General features: G+C 37.4%; 1 protein-coding gene across 1 annotated transcript in view; it reads left to right on the top strand.

Moving 5' to 3' along the window:
• Positions 1–27,217, top strand: part of NEK7 (NIMA related kinase 7) — a gene marked incomplete at its 3' end in the record, with an annotated part of 81,029 nt that overhangs the window by 17,285 nt on the left and 36,527 nt on the right. The window contains exons 2-4 of the mRNA XM_080698604.1: positions 4,337–4,477; positions 16,297–16,359; positions 18,353–18,463. Coding sequence (XP_080554730.1) covers positions 4,337–4,477; positions 16,297–16,359; positions 18,353–18,463 — 315 coding nt within the window. The remainder of the gene's footprint in view (positions 1–4,336; positions 4,478–16,296; positions 16,360–18,352; positions 18,464–27,217) is intronic.

The following is a 27,217-nucleotide window of genomic DNA, read 5'->3' as shown; positions in this document are numbered from 1 at the left end:
TACATGAGTTTGCAACCCTTAAAAAGAAATTACTCAACAGGCAGGGGCTGTGCAACGCAGTGCCTTGGAGAGGCGGAAGCTCTTGGTGCACTCGGAACCAGATGGTATGGGGTTTAAGGGGCCCATGGCTAGATGCAAAAGTGACTTTAAAAGCCTTCTGTTGGAGGGAAGGCATCATTCTCCTCACTTTAGAGCACAAAAGTCAAGGGTTTTACTCTGAGTTGACGATAACTTTAAGCAATGCATCTCAAATCTAAAAGTCCTTTTGTGCAGCTTAGAAAAATACCCCAGTCACTAAGGAACTACAAGAGACCAAGACTCAGTGTTCACTCTAAAATGAAAACAGCAAAAGTCAATTTCAGTGGATTTTTTTGGTTTATATTTCATACCGATTTGAATCTCATTCTTTTAGTAGGTTATTTAATTTGCACATCATTCAAGAAAGAGAATAAAACTCTTTCCTAAAAATCATTCTTTACTTGAGCGGAACTCATTCGACGATGCCATCTTTTATTAAAAGCACTTAGTACCGTGCTAGCTACAGTTGGATGTAGTTCATCAAAATGAAGAATGGCGTTGAATACAATATCATATAATTGTTACAGAAGTATATGTATTACCTGCCTGATGATCTCCTAAAGGAGACCTCAGCTTACACAGGCGTATTTTTATACAAATTGCACTGTGGCAAAGAGACCCATGGGTAGTTGGAGATGTGCAGCTATGCTCCTTCTCACGTCAGCTCTCCACATCTTCCCTGGGTGACAGGACATGGGAGCAGATGAGACAAGCTGTCATTCACCCACACTGCCCTTTGAAGAAAGGCCATGGGGGGAAAAAGGTGCCGCAAATGGGCTGTGAAGTTTACATACACTGCCCACTGTTAAACAGATTATGTCTAATGAAGTGTCTGATGCTCAGGCCATATCAACCTAATCCTTGGTGGCAGTTCATCCCTCAACTGCCAAAAAACACCGCCCTCTGGCCCTCTCTCACCACTCTGGCCGCCAAGCACAGGGAGGTGCCCGGTCTTAATAAACCCAGACAGTGTGTGATCTGACATGCAAATGTAGGTCATTGCATATGTAAATGTGTGATTACAAACCTGCATGCCAAAACACATTAGTGAGACTTTGCTCTCAGCATGCGGTTGTCACACTGCCTTAGCAATTCACGCTAATATTTGTCAAGTTATTGTGCAGACAGAAGATGGGATTCCCAGTCATATTTCAAGTATATGGCTTCTACAATGCTGTTCCTAATGATGAAGTTGTATTTTACTGTAGAGATTGACAAGTCTTCATCGAGAGAAAGATCCCTATGTGTATGGGAAAAGGAATTCAATTTCTTAGATATTATAAACTATTGTAGTATGTCACTATAAAGAAAAAAGAAAGCTTTTTTGGGAAAACATGGCCAATTTTTAAATATCTCTTTCATATATTAATCTTTAAATAAGTGATAAAACTTTAAGATATTATTTATTGATATCTCTGAAAAGTGGTCCTTTTTGAATTTTCTTGTTAAATATGTGCCATTTTGTCACAATGACAGTTGTAATGACTGCAAAAATAGATCTCATGAATGAACACCATAAGTTATCTCCCTTTATTGGATAATTTTTTAAAATCATAGTATACTTTTTTATTTTTAGCATTTTTAATACATATGCTTAGTGTGCATGTGCTACTGAACTCAAAAGTGTTCTACCTCTGAACTAAATCCCCAGCCCTATTTTATTTATTTTGAAACAGGGTCTCACTAAGTTGCTGAGGCTGGCCTCAAACCTATACTCCTCCTATGTGAGCCTCCCAAGTACTGGGATTACAGGCTTGCACTACTATATATGGCTTGTTCTCAGTTTTTTTAATCAGAAAACTTGGGATTGATCATATCTGTGGATCATCAGGCAAGGTTTCATAATATTGGGTGATATTGTAGATAACTTTGCAGTGCACCATAGGCTATGCATGCGAATCATGAAGACAGGATTTTGGTTTGATAATATTTATCTTACAGGATGGTATGAGAATCAAATTAAATCACATATCATATTTTAATATTTGGTGCACCAAAATGGAACTTTCTACTATTGTAGTAGTTGTGGTCACTATTATTTTATTATCATAGCAATTACCTCATCATCCTGTGTTTATGAAATGAATTTGTGATCTTTTTGTATTAATACTTATTTTACATAACTAAAAGCAAGAATGATTTTTTGACAATAGTTTAGACTTTCAGAAGACAAAAACAAGGTATAATGACAGAAATTACTACTGCCCCCTCCACTATTTGAGAAACATTGGGTTTACATTACAGATTTTTATAGCAAAACTGTGCATTTTGTTAGCATGGCAGATGTAGTTAAATTAACAAGATAAATTACTAGGGGTTAATGAAATGTAAAGCATGGCCCATGGATCAACATGGCCTTCTGCATAAACCTAGAATATGGGGTCACCGTCTTTAACAAAGGCTCATTTGAAAGCCTAGGAAGGAGTTCAAGTTGAATGTAATGTGCTGTGAGCCAGTGTTATCTTGTTTGTATTAATAGGTCTTTAGTACTCAGTTTTGTTGAAAGATACACGAGTCGGGTCTCACTGGAATATCATGTTTATTTGATGGTAGCTTAGGACAGAGAAGATACACAGGGTCTGAGGGAATAAAAGGCTTGGAAGAGTATACTCACCAATAATCTAGGAATCTTAAAAAGGCCCAGGTATATCTAGCTAAACAATACTAAATAATGATATGATAGTTATATAGACTATCTTATTATATGTTAAATAGATGAAAATGCTAAATAAGTATCACGAGAAACATAAGAAACAGTATTCCTTGGGGGTATGTTGTAATCTCAGCAATAAATGGTGTCTGACTTTCGTAAACATTTCGGTTACTGACTGAATGAATCAGTGAAAGGACAGATGAACAAAAAATCTAGGATAATGAATAAATTTTTCTAAGTTTTTTTTTTTTTTTGAGTGGTACTGGGGTTCCTGGAAACCCTTCTACTTCTGGGCTACACTCCCAGACCTATTTTTTATATTTTTATTTGGAAACAGGGTCTCTGAAGCCAGCGAGGCTGGCTTCGAACCTGCACGATCCTCCTGTCTCTGCCTCCCAAGTGCGGGGATTACAAGTGTGTGCCACCACGCCCGGCTAGATTTTTCTAAGTTTTGTCTCAGAACAGGGACTACTACTGTGCTGTGCCACTCAATACTCTATTATTTGGTAAGCAGCAGGAGAGAGAGAAAGCAGAAAGCAGTTCTCATTCATCTGTTTCTAGCAATTAGCACAGTGGCTGACGTAGTATAAGTAACAACAAATATTAATATAAAAGAAATGACTTTTTTCCAGAAGAAAAGCATGAAAAGATATTATTTAAAAATGAGCCGGGGGTAATCCCCGCGCTTGGGAGACAGAGACAGGAGGATCGTGCAGGTTCAAAGCCAGCCGCACGCACTGGCTTAGGAGACCCCGTTTCCAAATAAAAAAGTATACAAAATAGGTCTGGGAGTGTAGCCCGGAGGTAGAAGGGCTTCCAGGAACCCCAGTACCACCAAAAAAAAAAAAAAAGGAATGGGGTGGGGATTGAGTATGGGCTAATTGGATGATGCATGCATATATGTCTCCACAAGTGTTTTATCCCATTAAGATGTGTGACTACAATGCACCAATAAAAAAAAAAGAAAATGTAATGATGTAATTATGTGAAAATGTAACAATAAACTTCATGCCTACTAGAAAGCTATTTTTTTTTTTTTTTTGCAGAAGCTCCAGTAACTGTCAGGAATTTAAGAAGTATTTCTTTCATTAGTTGACAAGCTGAACTAAGAGTGCGTGTGTGTGTGTGTGTGTGTGTATATATATGTATATATGAGGCCCATTTCAACTCAAAGACTCTTTGAAAAAGAAAATAAATGTCAGAGAAATACTAGATGGGAAGGGACCCGTTTGTAGTTTGTAAACTAAAGATAAGGTATAGAGAGTTCTTATCTAAACTTTCAAAGTCTTTCTCATCCCTTAGTCACATTTCTCTACCTTGTTTTATAGTATTTTATCCTTTCCTGTCTCACATCCTGTATGCATACTTCATATTCATTTTAATTATTATTTTCCCCCACTATAAGTTCTTTAAGTTTAGGGATGATCATCTATTCAGTTTGCTGCTTATAGCCTCAGTGACAGAACTGTGCCTGGCAGGCACAGGTGTTCCATAAATATTTGTAAGGTGAATGGATGTTTGTAAGCTTATTGTGTATATCACCTGCTTAAACAGAAATAATAATGATTGTGTGACTGAAAGTTTTTCTGACCTTTTTAATTACAGAAGGCCTTACGACCGGATATGGGCTATAACACATTAGCCAACTTTCGGATAGAGAAGAAAATTGGTCGTGGACAATTTAGTGAAGTTTATAGAGCAGCCTGTCTCTTGGATGGAGTATCAGTAGCTTTAAAAAAAGTACAGGTAAGATGACTTGGATTATATAAATCAGTGTAAAATTATGCTATATTAAATTAGACAACAGTGTGTCCAGAATGATTGGGTAGTGATCACCTGAAGCTGAGAATGCTGGGAAAGAATGAGCCTGGTGTTTTAAAAGTCCGAAATGAGTGAGTGTAGGACATGGCAGAAACTGACTTTCGCCTTAGCATTACTTTCAGGCGTTAACAGCTTGGCGGGTGTCGTGCACCCGTGTCCAGCAGCGGCTGGAATGACGCGAGGAAAGCTTTCACAACTTTACAGTCTCAGCCATCACCCTTGCTGCTCACTGGACATTTAACCAGACATCGGATCTCCAGTGAGACTCTCGGCCATAGGCATTGAGTGGGAAGCCAGGCTCACGGCACTGCTGCCTGAAGTTTTAAGTGGCGGTCACACTCCACTGTCAATAGCTGTGAAAAGGAAGAGGAAGTGGACTTTAGTTTTGGGGAAAACGAGGTATGAAATTGGAGGTGATGTGACTTAGAGTCGTACTGTATCAGCAGTGTTGTGAAGTCAGTTTTGTTCTCCAGTCGGGACTCTCCTTTTTCAAGTTCACTTGTCTTTTGCTCGCTCTTCTCTGGTCCTGCCCTGACCCTGGGGTTGAGTTCCACTGAGCCCTGGTCGCTGAACGCTCGCTTGGCAAGCCCTGGTGCATCTCACCTGCCCCGGTGAGACGTCCTGCCCTAGACGGCCCTTGTCTTCCTGCCTCAGAGTGTGTATGCATCATGCAGTTTCACTTCCCCTTTGCAATCGTTCACCTCTACTACAGACTTTCCATTTTGCTATGCCAGCCTGATACCTTTTATTTTTTTTTTGCAGAGACCTTTGAAACTTAAAATTTCTTATAGTTTTCTTTTTAAGTTCTTAAAATGATCAGCATTGCCGGGTGTGGTGGCATATGCCTATAATCCCCAGTATTTGGGAGGCTGAGGCAGGAGGATTGCAGGTGCCAGGCCAGTCTCAGCAACTTAGCAAGACCCAGTTTAAAAATAAAATGGCTGGGGGTATATTTCAGAGGTAGAATGCCCCTGGGTTTAATCCCTAAGTATCAAAAAAATAAAAGTGATCAGCATTATAGAAATGAACAGATTTTAAAATAAAGCATTGTAGCTGGGTGTGGTGATGCACACTTGTAATCCCAGCATCCGGGAGGTGGAGACTAGAGGATTGTGGTTCTCGGACAACCTCAGCTACGTAGTGAGGCCCTTTGCAACTCAGTGAGACCCTGTTTCAAAAATAAAAGGACTAAAAACGAGAGCTAAGGGTGTAGCTTGGAGGTACAGCGCCCCTGGGTCCTATCCCCAGTACTACAAAAAAAAAAAAATTGCATATTTTCGAAAGATTTTATATTGCATATGTTAGAGATAAAATAAACATCAAAATATTGTTAATTTGTGTCATCACTTCCTTTCTTGGAGATAGTCATATTCTGAATTTATCATTTCTTTTACTTTAAAAATTTCTCTACATCTCTATGAATTGCCAAAAAATAAAGTCTGTTTACTTTTGCAGTTTGAACTGTATAAAAGAAGCATATTACACACACACACACACACACACACACACACACACACACACACACACTTTTGTTCTCATAGCGTCATGTTTCAACAGTTAATACATGGTGGTGTGTGTAGTTTACCCTTCTCACGGCCATGTAGTATCCAAATGTTCTTGTTGCCTGCTGTTTACATTTACAGTTGTTTGCTTTGCTATTACAAAAAATACTCCTAGCCAGGTATAGTGGCACATGCCTATATTCCCAGTACTTGAGAGAATGAGACAAGGCCCAGTACTTAAGAAGATCAGAGACAGGAGTATCACAGGTTCTTAAAAACGTCAGAGACAGGAGTATCACATGTTTAAGGCCAGTGTCAGCAATTTAGTAAGATCCTCAGCAATTTATAAGCTGCTTTAAACTAAAATACTGTAACAAAGTACTGGGGTAGGTGTAGCTTGGAGGTAGAATACCCCTGGGCTCAGTCCTGAGTACCACACATAAACACACAGAAAACAATACTTCTATGATATTTTGTTGTTTTTCCTGGTATAGACATGGGACAATTTCTCTCTTGTTTGTGCTTGAGAGGCCGAGAGCCACAGGGCATGCATGTGTACCACAAAGTTAGTGACACATTTGTTTTTCAAAGTTGAAGCAGTTTACTTTCTTAGGAACAATGTATAAGAATTGTATAAAAGAATTTTCTCTTTTCTAGTAGGCCACTTAGATCTTAAGAAAACTCCTTACAGAATGTAGACGTTAATGTTTATAAAACAGGAGTTTTGAAATGATTACTCCCTTACAAAAGAAGCCTTTGATCGTTTTTAAAGCCTATTAAATTGCTATGTTTCTCTGAGCAGCAAGGGAAATAAAAAAGAAACCAGTGGCATTATTTCTACCCTCCAGGGCAAAGAGACTACCGAAAACAGTTACATGTTAACCCCTGTGGCACGGATTCCTAATGGAATCAGAATTCATAGAAGAGAGATGTCAGTTAGAGCTGCTGGAGTTGGTGGAACTATAGCTTAAGCCAGGACACACAGTGTGGTTGTGTTGTGGACAGTAGTGCAACTAGTTGGAACAGTGGGCAAAATAAGGATTCACTGTAGATTTTCAAGTAGGTAATTATCTCCAAATCTCATTGTTTTCAAAATAAATTTACAAATTCAACGTTACAAAATACCCCGAAGAGAAGGGACCATTTGCCAGAGGTAGTCAAGACCAGAGGCTGGGTGGGTTGAGAAGTCCTCTGGAGGTCCGGGGACCTTCTTGTCTCCCTCCTCCATCTCTCACTGATACTGAGAGGGGACCGATTCTGTCTCTAGTGATTATTCTTTTAACTGGAGAACCTGTCACTAGAAAGAGAATGAAAGAAAGGGAGGAAAAGAAAGGAAGGAAGAGGAGGAGGAAGAATGAAAGCTCTTTCAGGTCGCCTACCTGCATACCCTCTGAATTATGTCTTCTTGCCCGTACTTTTCTTCCTATTCTTTGGACATTTTCAGAAGCATGAGTTAATTTGCAAAACTGCATTTCCATTCGGGCTTGGTTATATGTCTTTTCTCTGACCATTCTCATTTTACACTATGATATACCTCAGTTGCCGCAGGAAGTTAAAGTTTATTCTCTTGGATTTTGTCAGTCTCTCTTTTTTTTTATTTCTTTGTTAAGTGTTGATATTGTGGCATCTTCTGGTTTAAACATAACCTCTTCATAGAAGAAAGAAGTAATGTCAGAAAGCTATACTTAGCTCCTATTTAATTAGGGAACACTGTCTTAAGCCTTTATAAAGAGAAACTTATTTGCTTTAAATATGACATGTTATTGACTCTCATGATTTATTACACTGGTGCCAAACAAGAAATCCCAGCATTCTTCCTTTTATAAAGTTACCTCTGCAGCTTAAATCTTTTAAAGTTTTATTAACCAGATGATTTTATTTCTGATGAATTCTAACCTAACTTTTAAAAAAATTCCTGAAGAATCAAATCTCAGATTTCTTTATCTAATTTGTTTAAGGCTATATTACTTGTCTCAAGAGCTCTCATTACTGTTACAGTTCTGCTAGAATAACCCTCCTTAAATACTCTAGTAGGGTTCATATGCTAATGAATTGCTTTTTTAATTAATTTTTTTTTGCTTACAAATCTTTTTTTTTTTTTTTGGTACTGGGGGTAGAACTCAGGGGCTTTCTACCTCTGGGCTATACTCCCAGACCTATTTTATATTTTATTTGGAAACAGGATCTTACTAAGTTACTGAGAGCCTCAGGAAGTAGCTGAGGCTGGTTTCAAACCAGTGCGATCTTCCTGTCTCACCCAAGCGCGGGGTTTACAAGTGTGTGCCACCATGCCCCCCTTGCAAAATTTTAATGAAATACTTTAGAACTACCACCCAGATTACTGGGTTATCACCCAGATTCAAAGGCCCTGTTGTCCCACATCTTCATTTCATTTATTCAGGGCCTTTACCAAAGAATATGCTAAACTCAGGGGACTTTTTCTACGGTTTTTCCTTTTATCCTGTAAGTAGAAAGAGTGTACACCAATGCATGGCACTTTTTGAACTCATAAGAGGTCTGAGAAGTAAAACATATGTCAAAATTAACTATCTTTTTGAATATGTACCTCTGTCCCAAATGCTTTCAGATGGTGCCTTCACTGATGTAACAAACTTGAAAGCCAATGTATGACTTTTCTTCCCTTTCCCTGCCTGTCTCTTTCAATGCCTCCCTTCCCTTCAGTTCATTCCACCAGTATTTATTGACTCTTAGTTTCCATTGGGTAGTGTGTCAGGCTTTGAGAATACTAAGATGGGTGTAATGGGGTCCATAAGATTCTGATGGGATCCTGCATAGGTAGGCATTTTGGGAGCAGCTCTGGGAAGAACAGGTGTGAGGGGCAGGTTGGGAAAGTCTTCACAGAAACATTACGAGGCATACAAGCTGGCTTTCAAACTTCAGTACTTAGAAGATCTTCAAAGAATTGCTTAGGTATAGTATCTGCATTTTCTGTTTTATAATATTTACCTCTGACTAGAGCTATCAAATTGGAATTAGTTTTTTATTTTATCAATCTAAAGCCATGGTGTAATAGTATGAGTCTTGGGTCTCACTGTATCTCAGTTCTTGGGCCATTGTTACTTTTTAATAGCAGGTGAGATATGTTGATCCTTAGTTCATTAAAGCTTAATTTCTTTACTGTTCTATTGTATGTACAAATAGCACTATTTTACTGTGCAACATCCATTGTTTTAGAGTAGAAAGCTAAAAAATACTTTGTGTATATTTATAAATAAATGTAAAGTGATATGTTTTGTCCAAATTTATCTTTTTGGTCAAAGTGATCTCAAAACATTCAAAATGGAAAAGTCTTCCTTGATGTTCAATACTTTACTTTTATTCATTGATGCTTAATTGTTGATTTAAAGCATTCATCAAGAAAATAACTTTTAAAGTTATTAGTAAGGGCAACTTGTTTCTTTACATATGTTAAATTAGATTCTAGATTAAACATAATTAAGAACCCGCATTTTCACTTCTGGCTTCTAATATACCACAGTCTGGCTTTTGAATGTAAAGTCCCGGCTCCGACTAGGCTTTGCTGAGCTTATGTGAAATTTATTTCACAATATTTTTTTTAGCTTTCTAATTTTAAAGCAACCTGTTGAATAGAGCTGACTGATGGGCTGCAAGTTAGACCTAGTGCTAGACTATGAGTTAAAAGGCAGTCCATTTAGAAGCAAAGGCTTGTGAATAGTCACATAGTAATTCTTGACACCAACATTTAGTTCCATGCCTTCACTTTCCAGGGCCTTAAGGAATCCTTGAGAAAGACACTGAGCTGTCTTCCAGTTTCGAGTGTGGACCTGGTGATGGAGTAGGGTGAGGGGTGGGCCTTCATAGACTAGAGCACAGGACAGGGTGTGGGGGCAGCACTCTTCCTGGCCTCGCCTTGCTTCGGTTCTATCTTCCTTCCCAGCACAGCTTCTCTCTGCAGAATGCCTTTGTATTTAGTCAGGGAAGGGTGGTGGAGACTAAGTATTTGGAGATTACTTTGTTCAGGGATTGTGGTTCCTGTCAGGATAGACCACAACCCTAGCACCATGGATTTTCTAATTCCCTCACTCATCTCTTCAAATGAAAAAAAGACAGGCTCTGGAGGGGAAAGTCTTTGCCTAATACTCAGCTAGTAGGAGTCTCAGAAATTTGCAGGCTGATAGTAGAAACACTCCTTAGATGGAGGAGGAGGAGTTGGGGTTCTCTATAACATCCTCGCTTACCCCCCAGCAAAGCTTTGGGAGCGTCCGGCAGCCATTGGGCAATTTGAATGCAGGGATGAAGGCATCCTTATGCCACCAGGTGAAGAGGGGGATGGGCAGGGACATGTCAGTCTATCCAGGGACCAGCTGCCTTATAAGGGACCAGAGTCCCTTATGCAGACTCTAGAAATTGGTAAGACCCCTGGGAAATTTCTTTAAGATTTCCATATATTTAAGGTTGGTTTAAAATGAGATAGCAGATTTGTCAAACTCTTTAAGTATGTATTTTTAAGTAGTTCTTTTGCTACATTTTATGTGCTTTTCCCTAGCAGTTTGACACACATGCCTTTTAAAGAGTGTTTCTGTTAAGTTACTTGAAAGACTTTTTTTTTTTTCCTTTTTAAAGTATCTAGTGTTAAGCTTTTGAGTTTTATTACTTGGGAGTAATGTTGGCAGAATTTGAATATGACAGAAAAAAACCTTAAAAATGATTCAGAGAATACCAAGAATTTATCAGCCAGTACTTGCCTAACCATAGCAAAAAGCTTTGTTCTTAGCAGGTAAAAATTGAGGCTTAAAACCCAAGTTGAAATTTTTGAAATTCTGAAAACTTGCCTGCACATAGTTTATATAAAACATTTTTAAAAGGTCCAGATTTTTTCCTAATTTGTATCATCGTGTACATGAAACCACCTCACAGCTTTGAATGTATGTCTGGAATGAATTAATCTATGAATTCAGTTTTTTTGTCTTGACTTGTCTTGGCTAAAAGAAAAGGAAAGATAAGATATTTCCAAACTTCCAGTTAAATTCATTTGTAAATATGGATGGTTCAGAATTTCCTTTCACCTTAAATGTGCCAGCAATCTATATGTCTCCTAGTGTTTGAGGGGTGATTTCCAATACTGAAAATTAAGATCAAATCGGAAGCCAATAGCCAGGAGTGGTGGTGGTGCACGCTTGTAATCCCAGTACTTGCCTAATACTCAGCTAGTAGGAGTCTCAGAAATTTGCAGGCTGATAGTAGAAACACTCCTTAGATGGAGGAGGAGGAGTTGGGGTTCTCTATAACATCCTGCATTCAGTACTTGGGAGGCTGAGACAGGAGGATCACGGTTCTCAGACAGCCTCAGCTACTTAGTGAGGCCCTCTGCAATTTAGACCCTGTTTCTAAATAAAGAATAAAAAAATTGGTCTGGGGGTGTAACTTGGAGGTAGAACTTCCTTGGCTTCAATCACCAGCAACACACACACACACACACACACACACACACACACACACACACACACACACAGAGCTAATTTGTGATTCTAAATTAATTTAATCATAAATGCATTAAAGATTGTGATTTCCACTTAGTGTGTTTCTATCTTAGCATTTTGTATCTAGTTAGGGTTGCCTAAAGATATTACACATCTTCCCAGCGTGGTGGCTCACGCTTGTAATCCCCATGCTTGGGAGGCAGTGACAGGAAGATCGCACAGGTTCGAAGCCAGCTGCGTGCTGGTTTAGGAGACCCTGTTTCCAAATAAAAATGTAAAAATAGGTCTGGTAGTATAGCCTGGAGGTAGAAGGGCTTCCAGGAACCCCAGTACACACACACACACACAAAAAAAAACCAAACAAACAAAAAAAAAAAGATATTACACATCTTATTCTATTTTCACTCTCATTCAAATTTGTATTTTTTGTTTGTTTGTTTTGTTTTGGTGGTACTGGGGTTCCTGGAAGCCCTTCTACTTCTGGGCTACACTCCCAGACCTATTTTATATTTTTATTTGGAAACAGGGTCTCTTAAGCCAGCGCGGCTGGCTTCGAACCTGCGGGATCCTCCTGTCTCCGCCTCCCAAGCGCGGGGATTACAAGTGTGCGCCACCATGCCCGGCTCAAATTTGTGATTTTTAAAAATTTTATTCCTAGTGTCTGCTTACAATGCTCTTTCTGTGTTCTTAATTTTCTTTTTTCAGGAATTCTTTCAGAGCACAGACACTTGTGATTTTGCTTCCCATGTACTGAGCTGTCTCCGCTTGGTCCTGGTGACTAGCAGTTGCTGAGCATAGCATCAGCACTTGATTTGGCAAGGATCGAACGTTTCTCTGACATTTTTTGGCTTTTAAGCAAAAGTAGTCTATGTGTGGTTTTCATCCCTATAAGTAGCATCAAGTTCAGTATTTTCTGCGCACATTGCTGTTTTGTGTTGTTTAATGTGTTAAATATACAGTAGCATTTTTTCTGGTATCATTTGCTCTTTTTAGGGATAAATGTTTTTTCTCTGAAATAACTAAATGTAGAGTTTATTCTTCTATGTGAATAACTTGAGTTTTATTTTTTAAACAAAAACCTGAAAGGTATTACAGTTTTCTGTATAAATAGAATATTAAGAGCTCTGCCAGCTCTACCACGCCACTCTTCATCCCTGTCGGAGTTCTCATTGAACCTCAACAAATAGTACTCATTGTGTTGCATAGTAATTTTGTGTTCTACTCTGCATTCTGCCCAACAGTGTGCATCTTTAAGGACTTTTAGCTTGATTTCAGTTTGACGTAGAAGGATTTGATTTTTTTTCCCCCCAGTACTGGGGATTGAACCCAGGGGCATACTACCTCTGAGTTACACTCCAGCCCTATTTATTAGTTATTTGGAAACAGGGTCTCTCGCTAAGTTGCTGAGGCTAGTTTTAAACCTGTGATCCTCCTGTCTCAGCCTCCCAACTACTAGGATTACAAGCATGGGCTTGTCATGATGTTAACCAAAAAACCTTGCTAGATATTCGATTAGAACTTTGTGACAGTGATTTGTCACTCATAGCCCCCTTTTCTTTCTTTGTTTTATTCTGTTCCATTCTGTTATGTTCTGAAATTATAGTAGTGGGCACGTCTGTGGCTAAGATGAGTAGAATTAATGGAGGAAGATTGATGACTTTTTCTTTGTTTAACATAATGGTGAGTTGTAATTAGGCATCATAATCAGGTACAGAGTGATAGACACCAGCGTGCACACAGCACTTGGTGTGTTTCCATCAAATCCTGCCCCAGTCCATCCCCTTTCCTGTATCTGTCATTGAGATTGGTATCGGTAATTTCATACATGCACATAGCGTTATTTGAACTGTCACCTTTATTATGTCTTCTTCCTCACTTTGCCCTCCCTCGAGCCCCCTCCATTGCTCCAGTCGTGTATCTATTATGTTTTTTATTTTGTTTTTGTATTGAGGATTAAACCCAGGGGCATTCTACCTCTGAGCCATATCCCCAACCCTATTTTTTATTTTGAAGCAGGATGTCGCTAAATTGCTGAAACTGGCTTTCAACCTGCTGTCCCATCTCAGCCTCCCAAGTACTGTGATTACCGGCATACACCACCAGGTCCGACCAGAGTATCTACTTTAATTTTTTTTTTTTTATTGGTGCATTGTAGTCATACATCTTCATGGGGTAGAAGATGGTAGAGACATACCTGCACACATCACTCAGTCAGCCCTCTCCCAAGTCCCTCCCTCTCCCTCCTTCTCACGTTTGGCTTAGTGATTGACTTTGATATATTTATAAATGCACATCATATGCATTAGGGAATCCCTCTTCCACCTCCCATCCCGCTCAGTAGGTCCCCTTATTTGCTCCTCTGTGGTTTCTTCCTCATCTGGAGTTCATCCTATGACCCTTTTGAAGTCTATTTTGTTATCCAGCTTCTTTCTAGCTTCCACATATGAAAGAAAACATAACTGTTCACTTTCTGAGGCTGTCTCATCTCATCACAACACATACTTCCCTTTCTCTTATTTGATTTGGTGGGAGAAGCTTCTATGTCGTCAAGTTTATATCTTTAGTCTACAGTTTTTCAAATCTTAGCAGTAGGCCATGCTCAACAAGTGTTTCACATTAAAACTTGTGAAATATAAAACTGATCCTTGAAGATTTCATTAGAAGTAGTAAAACAAAAAAAAATTGAACTTATATAGAAATATGAAAAGATATTTTGCTATAATGTTAGGTGAAAAAGTATCTGCCCAGTTTATATATTGCTCCTGTTTCCACTATGTAAAAACCATATGCATTTGTATAATAAATGGAAAGAGTTGAGCAAAAGCTAAAATATTTTTAATGTGGTGAGTTTGTAGGTTTTGATTTTTAAATTTTATTTAATATCCTCTTATTGATCTTTATTATGTTTTAGTTGACATACAGTAATTGCACATAATTACAGAATACAGTGTGGTCATTCAATATGTACATACAATATGTAATGACCAAATCAGTATAATTAGCATTACCTAGCCCTAAACATTTATTATGTCTGGTATTGGGAAAGTTCAGCTCATTTCTTCTAGTTCTTTATAAAAATACAGAATGAACTATAAATTATAGTCATTCTATTGTGTGAATTTATTCCTGCTGCGTAACTGAATTTTGGTACCTCTTACCCAGCTCATCTCAACCATTTCTAACCTCTGGTGACCATTACTCTATGCTGTACTACATTGATTCTTATTTTTCAGTTTAAGATTAGGACCTTGGGCAACACTGAGTCATAAGGATCAATTTGCCTACTGTCTCAAGTTATAATTATACACTCTACTCCATTTTTACATTTATGCATGTTTACTATTCCAGGCTGGTTGAATCCTCTGATTCTTTCTGGCTTGAATATTATCCCTTCCTCATGTGGGCATTCCTTCCTTAGATTCCTAAATACTACACTTTGCACATCCATATGCTTTGGTACTTCCTCGTTAGGTGCCTATGTACTAGATCTCACAGCTGTCTGGGCCAATGGAGAAAACCATGACCGTGGAGCGGAAAGAACTCGGCTCCAGTCCTCAGTTTTATGACCACGAGCATTATTTAAGCCCTGTGAGCTGCAGGCCTCACTCTGTGTTGGAGCCAGTGCTGCCCACGTGTTAAGATTCTGGTGAAGTTTAAAGCAGCGCGTGCACCGATGCCGGCCCTGGGGCCAGTGTTCAGTCCTCCCCCGCCTCACTAAGGAGACTGGGCAGCTCTACTTCTTTCAAGTTCTGCACCTTCTTTTTCTGATGCATATTGGCTCTCTAGACCACAAACACCTGACCAAGTTGTTGATTAAAAATATGTCGGATTTTTAAAATTGGTTATGAAATAGCTTTTAATCAGATTATTATAATAACATATTCAGATATTTTCTGCAATATCTGTGATTTGCTTTCTCATTTCTCGTTTCTAGAGATATATATTGCTTTTGTCGCATTACTTTTGTGTTTTTCAAACTAAATCAAGTATTTCTCAATTTTTTTCTTCATTATGCTCTCCCCAGAGGCCTTTGAAGACATTTTTTCCAGTTACCAATCCCATGAAATTTTAATATTAAATATAGTATATTCATTTATGTAGTATCTAGATTAGTGCTTTGCATTTAAAAAGAGTGAAAATTTTTTCACCTCTCCTCAAAGAACCTATTTCCATGCCCTTTGCCTAGGATCACCCCCCTCAAGAATGTGTGTTTTAGGTCTTTTAGACATGATCTGCTTGGACATATTAATAGTTCAGAGTTTAGTTTTAGTTTGTTTAGTTGAGTTTAGTTCAGGTTTTAGTTTGGCTACTGAGAATAAATTTTGATTGCTTGCTTATGTGTGTGACCTTTTGCCAATCTGTTAAGTTTTGTAAATCTTCATCTGTAAAATGAAAATGCTCAGACTATCCTCATATGGAGTAAATTAGATGAGGTAGTTCATACATTACATTTAGCATATATTGATCGCTCAATATGTTAATTATTATTTTGTTATCCAATTGATCATAGTGTTTACCCAGCTCATTTGAACTTAAGACTTGTCAATAGATATCTGTCTTGGTTTTTTTTTTTTTTTGTATTTTTACTGCTGACTGTTTTTTTGAGGGAAGAATGTAGCATTCGTGGTAACAAGATATAAAGTACCTATGACCTCCATGGTAACTGAACATTATAAAAGATTTCTTGTATATAGAATATTATAATGAATTTAGAGTATTAATACTTTAAATGGTAGCCTGATGTTATATCATTTTGTTAAATAATTCTCTATTTTTTTAGATATTTGATTTAATGGATGCCAAAGCACGTGCTGATTGCATCAAAGAAATAGATCTCCTTAAGGTAAATAATGAACTGTGGGTGGTTTAGAACATAACTGGACATGTAGGTAAATGTGATTTTCTAAAATACCACATTTATCTTTTTTCTTTTTTTAGTAAACACTTTTATTGGCGCATTGCTGTCTCTTATAATGTAGCTGAGTGATAGGGACATAGATGTGCGCATCTCCCCCTCTCCCTCCCCACACATGATATTGGGATTCTCATTGGTATTCTCACATATCTATATAATGTCAATACAAGTGTTCCCTCATTAATTCTCCCTCCCCCACCCCTCCTGGAAACCACCTCCCTTGCTGCACTGGGGCTTCTCCTTCAGCATCTAAAGTCCCTCTTGAAAGCACCACATTTATAAATAAAAAGACTTTTAAGATTTACCACTTGCAGCACTGATTTTAAGTAATATTATGTAGATTAGAATTTTAGCATCGGAGAATATAGTTCCTTTTGGATTTATTGTAAAATAATCTAATTAGAACAGTTGATGGGATTAGACTTTTCAAAGCAATGTAGAGAAGGGGGCAAAACCACCAAATAGGTTTTTTTTTGTGTGTGTGGTTCTTCCAACTAGACGTATTCTAAAGGTTCAGTAATGTAAATGCATTTTAGTATTATCTCAAATTACATTATATTAAGAATGTGGACTAATCCAAAAGGCTTGTATTTTAAAGTAATATTTTTAATGTTTTTTCCAGATTTAGAAAGTATGAATATAAGGAATATGTCAAAAATTAGCTGTTTGGGTTTTCATCATCTCTGCACTGCGGCTTTTCTAGTGAAGTTCCTTTTATGAAGTGCTGTGGCTTATGTTATATTTTCAGTTTTTAGATAAGACTTGGATGTTTTTATGCACCATTTGTGTTAGTGCCTAAAACAATGAGCTTTATATATAAAAAGGAAAGCCCAAACTATACTTTCCAACTCTTCTGTTGGTTATAGTTATTTCTTGGCACATGAAGTAACTGGTTTAAGTATACATAAAATTTTATTATAGAAATAACATATTATAGAACATATGATGGAAAACAGAAGAAAATTATTCATAGTTCTTGATGAATTTTCTCGGAGAAATAATTTGTCTTCTGTTATATTCATAATTCTTGACTATTTTTTCTCTGAGAAATAATTTGTCTTGTGTTATATTCATAATTCTTGACTATTTTTTCTCTGAGAAATAATTTGTCTTGTATTAACTTGTTTCAAGATTGAACAAAAAGCACTTGTGTGTATATTTCTACCAGACTAATTTTTCTTAGAAATTATTTTATAAATTAACCACATAATAAGTTCTATTAGCTATTTTGTGTAAAAGCAATATTTAAATGTAATATAATAGACATTATTTGTGTGTATATGCTGGCTAAAATTATACTAGGACCAGCCCTAACTTTCAAAGTAGAAGTAAAAAGAGATTCGGGCATGGTAGGTCACACCTGTAATTCCAGTACTTGGGAGGCTGAGACAGGAGGATCGCAGGTTTAGAGCTAGCCTTAGCAATTTAGTGAGAACCTGTTTCCAAATGAGAAATAATATAGGGCTAGGGTGTAACTTGGAAGTAGAATGCTCCTGAGTTCAGTTTCTAGCACCAAAAATAAAGGTACTTATTTACTAGTGAATGTTCTTAAATGACAGATCTCATTTTGAAGGATATAATTTTTAGCAGTTGGTGACTTAGTTTACCATTTGTTCATTGTATCTATATGTCAGCTAGGCCTAGCAGTGCTTTTTTAAATATTTAAAAATATTTAAGTGTATAACTTATTATTTCTAAAACAGAATATTAAACATAATTCCTATATAGTCTTGCTTCCAATAATTATAATACTTGTTTAGAATTCACTAAAGGAAAATATATTGTCATATTCATATTTTTGTAACTTAAAAATGAAATTCAGTAGCTGAATTCTTAAGTGATGAAGCTGTCAGTCAGTCTTTGGCATTTAAAATACTTACATAATAGTTAATAGTTTTTTGATGCCATTTTATCCCCTCAGCAACTCAACCATCCAAACGTCATTAAATATTATGCATCATTCATTGAAGACAATGAACTAAATATAGTTTTGGAATTAGCAGATGCTGGTGATCTATCCAGAATGATAAAGGTAAGGTTTTTGGTTGCTTCACTGTTTAAATTGTTTTTCTCACAGAGTTGCCCATTAAACCGAGGGGCATACTTGGGAATATAAAGCCTGACGTCAAGGCTCGCGTGTGTATGTGCCATGAAGGCAGGTGAGACCGTGATGATAATTCTGACGCTGGTTTACCTTCCCACTCGTCACCTTAAATCTCTGGACATTCCACCTTGAAAACGGGGCAACGGTCTCGTCTTCTCTAAGCTAAAGTTACAGTTTTGCAGCTTGATTTCTCTGAGCAGACCTTCTTTGATCCTGTGTCTGGACATCAGTGAAAGGTGGGCAGAAAGAGGATCTAGAGCGACTGCCCTCTTTCTGGGAGGGACTCATCAGAAGACACCTGGATGTCAACCCCTGACACAGCCACTTAAAGTTGTTTAACCTTTTTTCCTAAGGGCATATTAATTCGATTTACTTTGAGCTGCAAGTAATAGAATCCCCAGAGTAACAGCAGCTTAAAAATTGTGTGTCATAACCAGGCGTAGTTGTGCCCGCCTGTAATCCCAGTATGTGAGAGGCTGAAACTGGAAGATTGAAAGTTTGCGATCAGCGTCACCTCAGCAAGTTAGGCCCCCTGCAATTAAGTGAGACCCTGCTTAAAATAATAATAATAATAATAATAATAATAATAATAATAATACACACACATGCTTGTCCTTCAGCAAGTTACTTCTCTTTACCACATTTTAGAAAGCATAATGACCTACTTCCCAGAGTTTTTGTAATGATTAGTATCTATGAAGAGCCTAGAATAGTGCCTCAAACATTGTAAGACTATAAACAGTAGTTGCTGCTATGGGTATTACTGTTCTTCTGTCACATAACTGAGGCTAATATGGCAGCTAAGGTTATGAAATCCAGTCTCTCTCAGGGCACAAGCCTATCAGTTCATGAAGTCATCCTAGGCTGAAAAAGACAAGGAGATCGCAAGCCCGCTTCTGAATGCTGCCTGCCACACATCTCCGGCCTCATCTGCTTGACCGGAATGTAGGCTCATGAGCGTATTCAGTTGCAAGAACGGCTGGATTTTATAGCCTTCATCCTGCTGGCCATGTGCCCAGCTAAGCTTTTATTACTGTGGAAGATGAGTTGAGCAGTATGCAAACAAGACCAACCAAATAAGAAAAGCGGCGGCCATGTATTCAGACCCTGCCATAGCGAGGGAGTTGGCCGATGTTGTATTTTGGCAGCGACTCCAAGGCGTGCGGAGGAGCGAAGGCTTCATGGGGGAAGCAGGGGGACTTCAGGTTGCCCTGAGTGGAGGCTGTTGGCTCAGGAGAGGTCTAGGCCGACTCACGAGAAGCAGAGCGTCGAATGCGACTGGGGAGCAATACAGGTTTGGCTTTCTTTATTCCGTCCTGGTTGGCATCAGCAACAAAATTAGAAGCACCGGCAGGTATTGATCAGGGCTTGGCCATTGTGGGGCTGTTAACGTTACCACTGAACGTTTTGTATTGTCACTGGAGATAGCAGGCTGGCTTCCTGAGTTGTTCAGTGTCGAGTGTAGGTTTCTCGGGCAGGTTGCAGTGGTGGTGGGTGAAAGTTCAGTGTTTGCATATGGCCTCTCCATTGTCTGTACGTTAAATCTCTCAACAGATAATGGAGCATAACCGATCATCTCTGCTTACTGTAGTTATTGTAAGAAGATTTTTAAAAAGTTATGTCACACATTTTGCCTTACTTAAACTTCACAAGGATTTTGTGAGGTAAACTTTACATTTAAGAAGATAACTCATGAATAGTAAGTAACAGAACTGATGTCTTTGAGATTAGAGTTGTCTGATACAAAATTCCATGTGCTTTAATGATCTTTAAAGATTTTTGTTATCACAGAACTCCATTGAAAATCAAATGAAAAAGATTGACATAAACACAATATGTACTTCATTACAAAGCACTCTCAAATTTTCTGATCAAGGTGTTTAGTAATTAAGAATTCTGCTGCCAGGTGTGGTGGCACACACTTGCAATCCCAGCATTTGTGAGGCTGAGACAGGAGGCTCACGATTACTACTCAGCTACTACTTAAAGAGGCACTTGGCAACTCAGTGGGATCATTTCAAATTAAAGAATAAAAAATAGGGCTGGGGGTGTCTCTCAGAGGTAGAATGCCCCTGGGTTCCATTCCCAGTACTGCAAAAAAAAAAAAAAAATCTCTTTTTAAACTTAACATAAACTCTATGTCCCTTACATTCTTAGTCTCTTCATCTGTAAGATGAAGACAATTTATCAGAGTTTTTTCTAAATTATAAAAGTGCTCTATAAAAATAAGGTGACATTTTCTTATCAGTCAGAATGCCATCAAGCTATGTTTTAGTCTTGTTAGAATGACTTGCTTTTAGTTATCTGATTTTCTGTGTTAGGGACTACTCCCCACTCAAGCAGGCAACCGCCAACAAATACATCTTTGCAAATTTAAGAATAAAAAGTATAGTCATAATTGTAAAAATAAATAGAAATATACAAATGCAAAAACTTACAAAACAGCTATCTACCAGATGAGGCATATAAAAATAAACACGTCTTTATAAAAGAGTACAACTAATATAAAATTCTTTGCCTAAAACTTTAGGTGTGAGAGTTATTTAATTCCTTATATAGTTGAATGCTGGGAAAGATAGTAAATCTTTATCAGTAGAAAAATTGAGAACAACAGAATTTTGTGTGATAATGAGTAATAATATATTGTTTATCGACGTGATTAGCTACACTTATGCCTTCCTGGATTCATTGTGTAGCAGGAAAGACAGTCACTTGACTAATACTTATAGAAAGTTTTACACCTTCAGTTTTAATAAGTTATATAAAGGCTAAATGTTGGTTATAGTTGGGTGTTAATAACAGGATAACCGAAACTAGACTGGCTATTAAAAATGATGCTCTATGACCCTGATTTAGTTACTAAGTCTTAAATAATTGAGTTACAGCTAACATATCCATAAAATTAGTTAAACAGTGCTTGTCTTATAACATTATTATGAGGATAAAGTAATATATCTCTGGGTATATGTATGTATATATACACTTATTTTTAGACATGTGTAAAAATATCCACACACAACTATGCCTATCCAAATTTGTGGTATCTGATAGATACTCAACTTTTCTTTATTTTAACCTTTGGAAAATATTCTTCCTTTCCCCTTTTTGCATCATACAACCCCTTCTTTGCTCTTCACAAATAACCTCATACCTCCAAGTTCACAGAGTAACTAACTAGAAGGCATCAGACAAGAATCCCCTTCCCACCGCCATGGCCAAGTATTCTAGACCAACTTGTCTCTGGTGTTGTTCTCATGTCTCCAGTTACCATATTTTATTAGTCAGGAGCATTTCTGTGTGTCCCTCCACCTGGATCCTTCCACTGTCAATTGAGGATGCACAGGTTACTGTGATGTTAAGCATGTTCACATGTATACACATGTCCATTTAACTCATTCATTCAGTTAAGAAATTTTTCTTCTCGTGGAGATGTCAAAATACGTATATCAAATATGTGGTATTCCAGATGTTGGTAAGTGCAGTGGAGAAAAATCAAAGAAGGCACTAAGAAGTTGAGGGGGAAGTTGAGGGGAAGAGTGTTGCCATCTTAAATCTGAGAAAGTCCCACTAATCAAGCCTCACGTCTCTCACTCTGCCTGCCTTTTCCTTCTGTTACTGCTTTGGCTCTGCCCCTCATTCCTTTCTTTAAAGTGTGCTTTGGCTGGCTTACTGAGTACCAGAGTGCCTTGGTCTTCTTACCTTTCTGGAGACTCTCATTGTTCTTAACAGAGTCATTCTCCACTTTCTGACTTCAATGATGACCTTTTACGTTTCAGTTGTAGTTTTCCTGTGTTTCACCCTGTACCCACTTTGTGGCTGATCTCACTCGTGCCCAGGTATTCAATTATTCTCTATACCCATGTTAGCAGAGAGGTCTCTCTTCATCTTGAACCCACATAGCTCAATGTGTCTGTGAGCAAATTCCTGATATTCCCTACGGTCTGCCTTCCTCCAGTATTCCCCAAAGCAAGACTCAGTGCCAGGGCACCTAGTTGTGCACTCCCGAATCCAGGGCTCTCCTTTGACACTTCTCTTTTATCTCTTAGTTTGTCTGTCACCAAGATTTACTTTTTTCTACTAAATGCCTTTCAAATCCCCCCACCCAGCTTCTTTTGCCTTTCTCTATCTGTAGCATGAAGTAAATCATCTCTCACCGCAGAGAGCTTTTTAACTAATTTCCCAACACCTAGCATCCATTCCTCAAATCTATTTTTCTATTACTCTTTCAGAGAGGAAGGGGGAGAGAAAAAGATAATAGGAAAACTTTTGCTTTCAAAGGGGTGTCCCAGTGAAGCCAAAGACTAAAATATTTAAGAAGATTTATGAAAACAGGATAAGCTGTTTGAGGAACCATTGCAATCTGTTCTGTGTGCTTACATATCCCTCGTGCCTAGAGCCGTGCCTGGCGTGGAGTAGCTGCTCAGCACATATTGGCCGCAGAATCCAGCCCTGCTCTCCTGCGCTCTGGCACACAGACCCTCTAGTTCTTGAACGCCTTACTCTTTCCCTTCTTCCAGGCATTCATGGTGCAGTCGATTCTGCCTGGGATGCAAGAGACTGTCCTCAGTTAGTCTGTGATAAGTTGGTTCTTTTACCTGTTCCAGGGCCAGTGAGTGAGACAGGTGGTCATATCGCCATCACAACTGTTTCCTATAGCTGAGCATTGGTGGCGTAGAGATGCTAAAACAGGAAATGGTACTGGAATGAGAGAAGAGAGTGTACAAGAAGGAATGTGTGTGTTGGGTGGGTGCACTGTGAAATTCTAAAATCGTTTTTTCAACATCTACCACCTATTAATTCTATATGCAATTCGTTATAAAAGAGACATTAGGAAAGAAATCGTAAGAACTTCTTTTGTGAAGAAACATGACAGGGACTTAACATTTTATAAAGAACAGCAGTAAATGTTTGAATTGTAAAGAATGTGATTCATTTCTTTATACTGAGTAATATTATAAATCATTGTGTGTCACAACATTGTATTTCACTCTCTCTCGTCTTCAGCTTAATTGGGGTAGAAAAGGAAATATAGCTTCTGGTCTGTATTCTGGAAATGAACCTCTGGATAGCATTGCATCAAAGATTTTTACAAGTAAATAATTAATTGGTTTAGAGCAGGCTGACAAATATAATTAAGCAATTTATAGTTGAAATATTCAGTATTTCTCTAATTAGTGACAAAGGAATACCTGAGGCTGTGGTCAGATGAAATACTTCCCAGATGAGTTTTAGGATAAAAGGAAATCCAGATTTTTCATCATATATTTCTTCATTATCAGTAATAAGAATTTTAAAGTAAAATAGACTTTTATTAAGCAGATTTCAGTTAAGTTGTGCTACCTATTGAATGTATATACATATACACATATAGATGCATATACATGTATGTATTCAGTTTAAATTGGGCAAATACATGTTTCACTTCATATTGAGCCTTACAGTGCTTCACTTGTGGTATCAACAAACATGGTAACAAACATTCAAATGTAGAGAAAATGAGACTAATCTCAAAAATATATATAAGCAAGAGTTTTATTTTAACTCATCAATAGAAATCTGGTTAAAATGTTTCAATTGTTCATAACCCACTTGACAAAATATACTTATTGAAGTACAAGTGCATATATGTGTGTGTATGTATGTATATATATATATTTATAATTGCCAGTTAGTAAGCTAAAAATATATAAGTATTTTCCTTTATACTTTTAAAAAATTTAGTTTGCTAGAATATTCTTAAAATAAAATATAGCCTTATGTAGTAGTCAGTTTTTTGAAGGAAAAATTAAGTCTTTTACACGTCAAAAAAAATTTCATACCATATCACAGTGGATAAGAAGGCAGTGACTATCCTTAGAGATGCTTTTAGTGAAATGTGTGATACAAATAATTTAAATGAGTATCTGCTTCCTGTCAGAACCTTGACTTCGTGCAATGTAATTAACTAGAGCTTTTTTTTTATATATTTCTAATACACCTAGAAGTAGGCTATTTTTTTGCAGGGTTAACTTGGTATTTCTACATCATTACCCTTAGTGTATTATTCCCTTTAAAAGTGTAGGAGTCCCAAAACTTGTTTTCTTTACATAAACATAAAATCACTATATGTTAATTTATTTAGAAATATACTTTGTATTAACTTTTTTTGTTGTATAGCAAGTTACCACACATTTAGCAGCTTAGCAGCACATTTTCATTATTTCTGTGAGTGACTAGCGGGTCACTCACAGTCAGCGGGACTAGCGGGTTCCCTGTTAAGGTCTTAGAAAATGGAAGTCTAGGTGCCAGCTGCAGCTGCCAGCTCACCGAGGGTCAGCGTCTTCATTGTCTACTTGTTTTGGGAAGAATTCTGTCCCTTGCAGTTGAATAATTCAAGTCTCTAACTTCCTGGTTGTCAACCAGGAGCCATATTTCGTTCCTAGAGGCTGCCAGCCGTTAGCTGCCACATGGCCCTCTCCACAATCCAGCACTGTGCTCTTTTATTGACTCTTTGTCTTTGAATCTGACTTCTTGGAAGTGTCCCCCGATTAGGTCAGGCCTCCCCAAGATAACGCTCCTTCCGAATACTTCAAAGAGAACTGATGAGGAAACTTAATAACATAGGCAAAATCTCTTCTGACTTAAAACATTGGGGGATCATATTTTATAATATTCACCCATCCAACTCAGACTCAAGGAGAGAGAATTTTGGGGAGTATGGTGCATCTCAGAATTCTGCCTACCACAGACTTTGAAATATAAATATCAACGATATTGTTGCCTTTAAGTATTTTAACTCATAAATCTTGTTTACCTACTTGGTGAGTTATTTTTTTCCATTGAAGACACATTTTTATTTTACTTATCCAAATTTAGAGGTTGTAGTGGAAATAAAATCACTTTGAAAGGTCTTTTACACTCTTGACCATTGGATCCTTAAAGCAATAAAGGCTTCCCAGTAGTGCCATCTACCTTAGATAACTCTGATATATTGTTTACCAAGATACCTACACTTGCCCTTTCAGCCTCTGGCTAAAGTGTCGAACCCATGTCTGACAACTGTGAGTTTAGCCAGTGGTCCAAATGCAACCCACATTTTACTCAGTCTTTTATGTAAGATTGTCACCTGTCTTCTATTTCACTTCAGAATTATTCTCTCTGAAGGTTACAAATTATGGCATTATCTGAATAAGATTTTCATAGATACATAGACATGTATATTTGTTGTATATGGTGGGTATGTATGGGTGTGATACACAATTATAGAGGCAGTGCTATACTTGAAATATCACTTAGATTTTATTTGATATATACATAGTTTGATATTGAAGCAGCATAGAGCTTAGTAAATCAAATATTAGATACCACAGTGATCATTACCTAGTTTTGTGAGCATAACTAAATGGTTATATCTAAATTTTTACTGGCAATTACTTGGGAAAAATATTTTCCCCAGGAAGATGCTTTCCAAGAAGTTCATTATTCTTTATGTTTAAATACAATGCTAATCTAAAAGCTGCCTTTACAGACCATCTGATGCCTTGAACAATAATTCTGGTATCTATAAACAATTCAGGGATACAGTTTATGTAGATTTCTATTCTATTTAGATTTCTATTGAGAGAGTTTTACTCTTTCATTATTACTCTGTTGAATTTTCTTTGTCTTTTAGGAAAATTAAAACATCTTTCTATCTTAGTGTTGTCTGGTCTAATGTAAAGCAATAATTCATTAAAGAGGCCAATATGTTAATTTAGTTTGTGACCTTCTATGTTGCCCTGAAGATTAACTTTCTTTTTTAAAATCTCACTTTCTCTATCTCTACTACTCTGATGTGGTAGAGAAAGTATTTCTGAACATTTTCTCATCCTCTTTAACAAGGAAGCTTCTCCTGAGAACTATTCACATAGTAACAATGCAGCAATCATTTCTTGCAGTAATTTTATCACTTCACATATATTTTAATTTTTATTGACCTTTTATTTTTCTAATATCCCGAGTAAATTTTCTCGATATTGAATATTGAGTCACCAGTGTTCAGAAGGCAACTTTTTGGAGGAAAGAACATTCTGATTTTATAGGAACTTATGTTTCTTGTTTGTTATATAATTTTTGTGGTTTATTTACTCAGGAGAATGTCTTTAGTGTTTCATGCAGCCTTAAACTACATTTTTGGTTTTTATTATTAATTTGTAAAATTATGACTTTAGGCATAGTGGCAAGTGCCTGCAATCCAAGGACAGCTTCAGCAAATTAGTGAGACTCTCAGCAATTTTGCAAGAACCTGTTTCCGTTACAAAAATAAAATAGGGCTGGTGATATAGCATGGGGATAGAATGTTCCTGGGTTCAATCCCCAGAATGCATGTCTGAATAAATAAATGGAGTTGTAATTCGGAAACAACTGAACACTCTTCATGGATTTTACAACAGTATAGGAAAACACAAAACACTAGTGCTTGGATGGGAAATCTTTTATTGTAGTAGGTAAATGAGATGCCAGAGATAGACATTTTCAGTGACCTTGTGGCTGCAAAGCCTTTTCTCCTTCACACTTTTTTTTTTTTTTTTTTTTTTTTGGTACTGGGGTTCCTGGAAACCTCCGAGCTACACTCCCAGACACCTGTTTAATATTTTTATTTAGAAACAGGGTCTCTTAAGCCAGTGAGGCTGGCTTCGAACCTGCGTGATCCTCCTGTCTCCA

Source organism: Muscardinus avellanarius, assembly GCF_963383645.1.
Source record: "Muscardinus avellanarius genome assembly, chromosome: 7".
In the NCBI taxonomy this organism is placed as follows: domain Eukaryota; kingdom Metazoa; phylum Chordata; class Mammalia; order Rodentia; family Gliridae; genus Muscardinus; species Muscardinus avellanarius.
The sequence above is the reverse complement of the archived record's forward strand: the minus strand, read 5'-3'. Positions and strand labels throughout refer to the sequence as shown.